The sequence below is a fragment of the Rutidosis leptorrhynchoides genome, chromosome 3 (genome assembly GCF_046630445.1).
Source record: "Rutidosis leptorrhynchoides isolate AG116_Rl617_1_P2 chromosome 3, CSIRO_AGI_Rlap_v1, whole genome shotgun sequence".
In the NCBI taxonomy this organism is placed as follows: domain Eukaryota; kingdom Viridiplantae; phylum Streptophyta; class Magnoliopsida; order Asterales; family Asteraceae; genus Rutidosis; species Rutidosis leptorrhynchoides.
Genome location: NC_092335.1, coordinates 370,270,247 through 370,277,744, shown reverse-complemented (window position 1 = coordinate 370,277,744; position 7,498 = coordinate 370,270,247). Strand labels below are relative to the sequence as shown.

Here is a 7,498-nt window from a genome sequence, read left to right as displayed (position 1 = left end):
AGTAAAGTAACTGATTCACACCATAATGGATCTTTTGATTGAACACAATAATCATAAACCGATAAGATTAAACTATTAAGATTTGATCAGGATTAAAATCACTTGAAATTCTAACTACAAAGATCACTCAATGTAATTAAACGATTATGACGCTTTTCAATTACTGCATAAACATTCGACTCAATCACTTGAAATCAAATACCTATACATCTAGATCACTTAATGTGTTGACGTACACATTATCTATCAAAATTTATCTCACAATAACTAGTTGATAACATGTATAATTAAATTCAAGTAGAAAGCATGAATAACAATAGGTCTTTGACTAAACTTAATAATACTAAATCAATCAAACATTAATTTCGAACAATCCAACAATCGAAAACTAGTAGATCTGCGTAAACACTAGGAGATTTAGCTTGACTTGTTCTTGAGAAAAATAATTAAACAATAGACAGAAAAAGAATCTATAATAATTTCAGAAATATACATACGCTCTACTCTAAATATTTGCTAAATATATTTTATTCTTGATTTACGTGTCAAACTACTAATCTAATCACCATATATTTGAGAGGGTGCTTTTCTCTCCAATCTCATTGTTGCACCACAATTTTATTTGCATATCTTCATGTTAACAAATTCACCAAAAATAACTTTCCTGTTTAAATTATCATCCGCCTGAAATTTCAAAATGATGAACCACCGATCACCGGCTGTTGACCGGAGAATTTTCGTCTTATTTTCCATTATCATTATCATCGGCGGCACCCTTCTCTTATCAACATTAATTTTCCCAGGTGAGCCTCCACTTTTCTGTACCGAATCGATCACTGACGAATTCGTTCCATCAACAACCACATCGATGCAACTCGACGCGATTCTCCATTACGCAACGCGTCAAATCGTCCCACAACAATCGATCAACGAGATCATGGTCTCCTTTGACGTCCTATTATCAATTTCCCCATGTAATTTCCTTGTTTACGGTCTCGGTCATGATTCCCTCATGTGGGCTTCGTTTAATCCAAATGGTAAAACATTGTTCCTTGAAGAAGACCCAATGTGGGTCCGAAGCGTCTTAAAAACGTCACCGGATCTCCATGTTGCTATCGTCAACTACCAAACGAAGCTATCGGAGGCCGATAAGCTATTGAAGACATACCGATCCGAGCTGGAATGTGCACCCTGGAAAGGTATTTTTAGATTATATGTTAGTTTAACTAGTATGACCGAGCCTGACTGTATAAATGTGTTAACCCGTAAATTTTAAAGTTTCATACTTTCATAATCATTGTAAATTTTATATTTATAAACAAGAGTTGTAATCACTTGCATCCATAAATTTGCTTAAAAACAAAGGGACCAATGAGAACGAGACATGTAGCGCGAAAATCACATGTGATTGAAAAAAAATTCAAAAAAAATTTTTTTAAATTTTTTTTTCGAAATTTTTTTTTTTAAAATCATATGTGATTATGCATGTCAATCACATGTGATTGTAAACTCAATCACATGTGATTATGCATGGCAAATCCAATCACATGTGATTGTACAATTCAATCACATGTGATTGTGTAGGTAAATCACATGTGATTGTAAAAAAAAAAAATTTTAAAAAAATTTTCGAAAAAAAAATTTAAAATTTTTTTTTTAAAAAAAAATTTTTGAATTTTTTTTTCAATCACATGTGATTTTCGCGACACATGTCACGCTCTCATTGGTCCCTTGAATCTCAACTTAATTTATGGACTCAAATGAATATTCCTCTTAGGGTGCTCCCAATGTATCCGTCCAACCCATCGCCCAGCTGCTAGTCCACGAGGACACCAATGGCAGCACTTAGTCCAGGTGCTAGTCCAGGACTCAAAATTTTCGAAAAAAAATTTTAAAAATTTTTTTTTTTAAAAAAAAATTTTTGAATTTTTTTTCAATCACATGTGATTTTCGCGACACATGTCACGCTCTCATTGGTCCCTTGAATCTCAACTTAATTTATGGACTCAAATGAATATTCCTCTTAGGGTGCTCCCAATGTATCCGTCCAACCCATCGCCCAGCTGCTAGTCCACGAGGACACCAATGGCAGCACTTAGTCCAGGTGCTTGTCCAGGCCTTCGTTCTCATACTCGTCCATTTCAATCATATTGCTGGACGGATGGATTAAAAAATAGACTTGTACATTGTGTTTTAAAAATTGTACAATACAATAATTAATTAATTTAGTGAGTTTAATTTATTTGAGGAAGGAGTGTCATGGTTGGGAGTATTTAGTCCTGGGGTTAGTCCTGCGAAGGAAGTGGGAAGAAAATGATGATGTGGCGCTGATGTGGCGCTGAGGACTTGCCTGGAGACATGTCTCCATTGAGAGCTCTCTTATAAACAAATACTCCCACCTTTCCGTCCTATATTAATTGTGTCTGGACAATATATTTTAAAAAATATTAATATTACATTGTATCTTTTTGTACTTTACACAATATTATCCCTTATTTTTTTACTCAACTTTTTATCTTACATATATATATTAAGGGTGTAAATGAACCTTTTTTTTTTTTTTAAGCGAGGAAACTCTCATATCCCCCGAGCGCGAGACCTGATACCGGGTGAATTGTGCATTATGCGCACCTTCTAGTCACACTCCCTTTTTGAGCATAGTCAGGAATTGAACCCGGGTGGTGTGCTTCATTACTAATATAGGATATGTAAAAAGTAATATTGAACAATAAATATGGGATGGATGGAGTAGTCGATAATTGAATGCAATAAACTCACGTGGTATACATTATGTAACAGGTATTAGAGGGAATACACGTTGTAAGTTGGCGCTCTCGAGTTTACCGGAAGAAGTGTTTGATCATGAGTGGGATATGATAATGATTGATGCACCGAGAGGGTATTTTGACGATGCGCCTGGGCGAATGGGGGCGATATACTCGGCTGCTGTAATGGCGAGAAATAGGAAAAAGAGCGGTGTAACGCATGTGTTTTTGCATGATGTGGATCGGAAGGTAGAGAAAGCTTATGCGGAAGAGTTTTTGTGTCGAAAGTATTTGAAAAATGGTGTTGGAAGATTGTGGCATTTTGAGATACCGCCTGCAGAAAATGTCACTGATAGCAATGCTAGGTATTGCTAGGATCTTATATGGATGATTCTGCCATAGGGTATAGTCAGCTAAATCGTCCTTAACGACCAAATTATTTTTACTGTAATTAATATATGTGAGTTTAGTCTAATTAATTGTGAGAAGCCGTTAAGTATTATGTTCGACAAACAATTATATTCAACACAATTAGCTCCATCTTAAGTTATTCTAGCTTTTTATTACATGTACTAATGATACGCATATCCGCAAGACTACGCGGATTGCGTATCCAAAGCCCTAGAACGCACATAAACTGCCATATAAGGCATGTGGTACGGGTACAGCCGCACAATATGCGCATATACCATCTGATGCGAGTTTCGTATACTTGCATAAGGGTCCGGTATATTCTAGAAGAATGTACGGTATAATCAATTCGGATTCTTTTCCTTAAATAACGAATGTTAGTTGGGATAAGATTGCATTTAATTAGGGAAGAGATTCTACCGAAACCCTAATTCATGAGCCTATAAATACATAGCTCATAAACCCTAAATACATATACGTTCACTTGTTTACTCATACGTAAACTACATCATATAAATCTCTATCGTACGAACAAAGCTTCTTACGATCTCTAAAGACTTTCAGGTATGTATTGAACTATAAAACCTTCATATCTTTGGGCCACTCAACCTCGTATGCTAGGTTGTTGGTGGACTCTCAAATCGGTCACCCTGTCGGAATCGAAACGATACCGATGTGGGTTATCCACGACTAAGCGTCGGAGGTTCGAATATTGTTAGTCCTTAAACGCCTTCTATGCACTCAAGCGTAAGTTCACCTTGACCCCGTGAAAATATGCTTGATCATTTGGCGCCATCCGTGGGACCGGTTACATGAGCAAATAACAAAGAAATTCATAATGAATCTAATTCGTTTTTGCGTTCTCAATAAAATATTTTTTGTTCGTACTAATCGGTCAATTTCAGGTTGTTTATCTAATTCAGATCAATGGCGGGCAACAAAGGTCCGAAGTCAACTTTTCAGACATTTTCAGGTCAACGAACACCTGCACAAACATCAAAACATGCATCTGTGACAGAAGGAAAAAAGGTGTCAAAACCCTCTTCGACAGAAAATATCCAAACAGGGCCGACAAGCGCCGAGACGGAAAAAACTGTTCCTCCGACCACAGTTTTTTCAATGCCGACATGCGCCCCCGGCAGTAGAAACTGGCTATGTCCGCTTCAAAGAAACGGAAACGGAAACGGGACGAATGAAGTCTCCCGAAAAAATAAGTTTTGGATCTCCAGATGACATGAGCTATATACGCTCTAAGGAAACGGACGACGAGTATGACTCTCCGCCAAGTGGCGCTAAGCTAATGGCAAAAACCACGTATGTAGGAACGATCCCAATTATCACAACGGTGGAGCTGGAAACTCAAACTTTGAGGGTTACCCCGGCAAGTGCGCAAGAAGAAATAAGAAGATTGGGTTTGAGAAACCTAGATGGTTCGTATATTACAGTAGAGCGAAAATGACTTATGCACCAGCCCAACCAAGTGTAGATGGGTTAATGCGAACTCAACACCAGGGTGATTAGGGAAGTGCGCCTTATAATCCGCTGGAGCCAAGCAGCTCAAATAATTTTATTTCACAATTGCAGCAAGTTACACCCCCACATTTAGCGCAAGCGCTCAATGAGCCAGCGCGATTTCAGGAGTTTATGCAAAACTGGTTTGCAGTAATGCAAGGGCATAAAGCAAGACAATCTTTAGAGGTGGCTCCCACTACAGAAAAATTGGCTGCACATATAGCGAATCTCCCGTTCCCTCAAGCACCTGTAATACCGCTAACATTAGGAAGCTACGATGGGTTATCTGACCTTGATGACTTCCTACAAAGGTTTGAGGGAACAGCAAGAACCCACAATTGGGGAGACGAGGTAGCATGTCACATGCTACCAATCGTATTGCAAGGAGTGGTGCGGGAGTGGTTCAATAATTTAACTCCCAGAAGCATAACAGGGTATGCAGACTTAAGATCCCGGTTTTTACTTAATTTTCATAGTCTGCGTGCGCGCAGAAGAATGCATGTGCAATGCCATGACATAAAGCAAAAACCCAAAGAATCCTTGGGTGAGATCATTAATAGGTACACCAAAGAAGCGGCTAAAATACCAGATCAACCAGAAAGCAAAAGGTGTCAGGGTTTATACACTGCCTTGATACAGAAAGGCACCTATCTTTGTGGCAGAGGTTGAGAAGGAAGGTTCCGCAAACTTTTGCGGAAGCAATAAAGGAGGCGCATGATTACATGCGGGCGCAAGAAGATATAACACAGAATTGCGAAAAAAGCTACCTGGACAAAGGCAATAATGATGATGATCACCATCGTGATCAGAGCAAGAGTTTTGGATCTGCGAAGAGGTATAATAATAATAACCCTCTCAAAGGAGGAAGTTATCATAATAACAATAAGTACCGACGGTACAACAACAGTAGAGGAGGTGGTAGTTACCGAAACAAGAGCGTTCATGATGATAATTATGCAATCATAAAAGATCTCAGCAAAACGCCAAAGGAGATATTGGCAACTGAGTCAGTATGTAAAACGTTCGAAGCACCAACACCACTACCCGATTATGCAAAAAAGGACAAAACTAAATTTTGTGATTTTCATGATGATTTTGGTCACGAAACTAATAAGTGCAGGCAGTTAATCGAGAGGGTGGTTGCAGAACTAAAAAAGGGAAGGTTGCAGCATTTGAAGAAATCGGCTAAAGCAGAAGGCCACAAGTCAAGACAGGAAAAAGAATTTTCGTGGCGAAAGAAAAGCGAACTAAAAGTAGGGGAAGCAGAAAAAACCATAAATATGGTAACAAGTGAGAACGTGATAGCAAAAGTGAGAAAGGTTAGAGATTGGAGAAAAGCAGGAATCTCATTCGAAGCAAGTAAAAGGGACTGGTTGAACAAACCCGTGATAGTTAAAGGATACATCAGAAGCTGCAATCAGGAATTTAAGGGATTATGCGTAGACACTGGCTGTGGTACAGATGTAATGTATGAACATTGCTACATGTCGCTGCCTATGTCAGTTAGGTCGCAGTTAAAAAAGAAAGCAGCTACTTTGTTTGGTTTTGCTGGTGAAATGGTCTCGTCGTTAGGAACGATTAAAATTGGGTTAGAGCTACGAGACGACATTAATGATAAAAAGAAAAGTGATGTTGAAATTGAATTCGCTGTAGTCCAATCAAAAGCTGAGCACAATGCACTGTTAAGCAGGAGCACCTTGCAAAAGTTAGGTGCCATATCGTCGACAATACATGGCATGCTAAAATTCCCAACAAAACGGGGAATTGCAACCATAAAATCAGAAGTGGATGAGAAGAACAGAACGAGGCTAGAGGGTATGAGGCAGAAAGAAAAGGATGTAGAGTCAAGTGAGCAGCGGATGACCCAAGAAGTGCTACACTCACAGGTACATAAATATTTCAAATCGATATTTAATATTGCAGTGTCACAGTTTCTAGAAAAAGGTACAAGCACCAATTTGTATTTGAAACAAAATCGCTCACTTTAAAGTTAGCAACAATTAAGATAAGCGCTTAATTATGTAATTAGGGTGCGTAAAAACTGTGTTGTGACTACCTGTTTTAAAAATATTATACGTTATTATAAGATGCAGGGTTCGAAAAATCTTAGAAAAAGTGTTAAGACGAACCAAGGAGTCAAAAGAAACTGCGGAAAAAAGATCCGCCCTCACATTACTGGTTTAGCGAGACAGCGCCAATCAAGGAATAAGAAAGAAGTCGCACATGCAAAGGTTGAAAAATTGCCTAGCGCCAAAAAACGGCAACTTGCGATGCAAAAGCAAAATGCAAAGATGAGCGCGCAGATAAAGCCTAAAAACAGCTTGCGCGCAGCATCAAAAATCAGCATAATTATAAAAAATGATGCGCCTGAAGAGCTCGATATAAAGCAAAGCGCGCGCACCCGAATATCTACTGACATCATTCAAACATGGTCGTCAGGAAGAGGTAGGTTGCATAAAATAGCAGCAAAATTTAATATTTTACCCTAATTGAAGTTGAAATTTATTCTCGGACATTATATCAGCAGGAAGTTTATGGCGTTTAAAACAACGACATTCGAATGAATGGTGGGATAAACACCATACAAGCGAAAAACTCATGAAGGTAGTCCGTGAAAATATAAAGGGGAGTGAAAGAGAGTCAAAAGGAAAAAGGCCACGAAAGCAACGTCGGGTTAAAGTACATGATGGCACCGCCACATTAAAAGCGGTAAGGAAAAATAAAAACCCAAGAAGTGATTGCGTGGTGAATAACCCAGATAATACGGTTGCTGGGAAATGCAATAAGAAGGGGCACTAAGGCTAGAAACA

At 38.5% G+C, this 7,498-nt stretch overlaps 1 protein-coding gene across 1 annotated transcript; it reads left to right on the top strand.

The window, feature by feature from the left end:
• The first annotated feature begins 700 nt into the window (after positions 1–700).
• LOC139897617 (arabinogalactan O-methyltransferase 1-like) lies at positions 701–3,269 on the top strand. The gene is made up of 2 exons (XM_071880308.1): positions 701–1,199; positions 2,800–3,269. The coding sequence occupies exons 1-2, from the start codon at positions 701–703 to the stop codon at positions 3,138–3,140; spliced, it is 840 nt and encodes a 279-aa protein (XP_071736409.1). The 3' UTR covers positions 3,141–3,269.
• Positions 3,270–7,498: the final 4,229 nt, after the last annotated feature.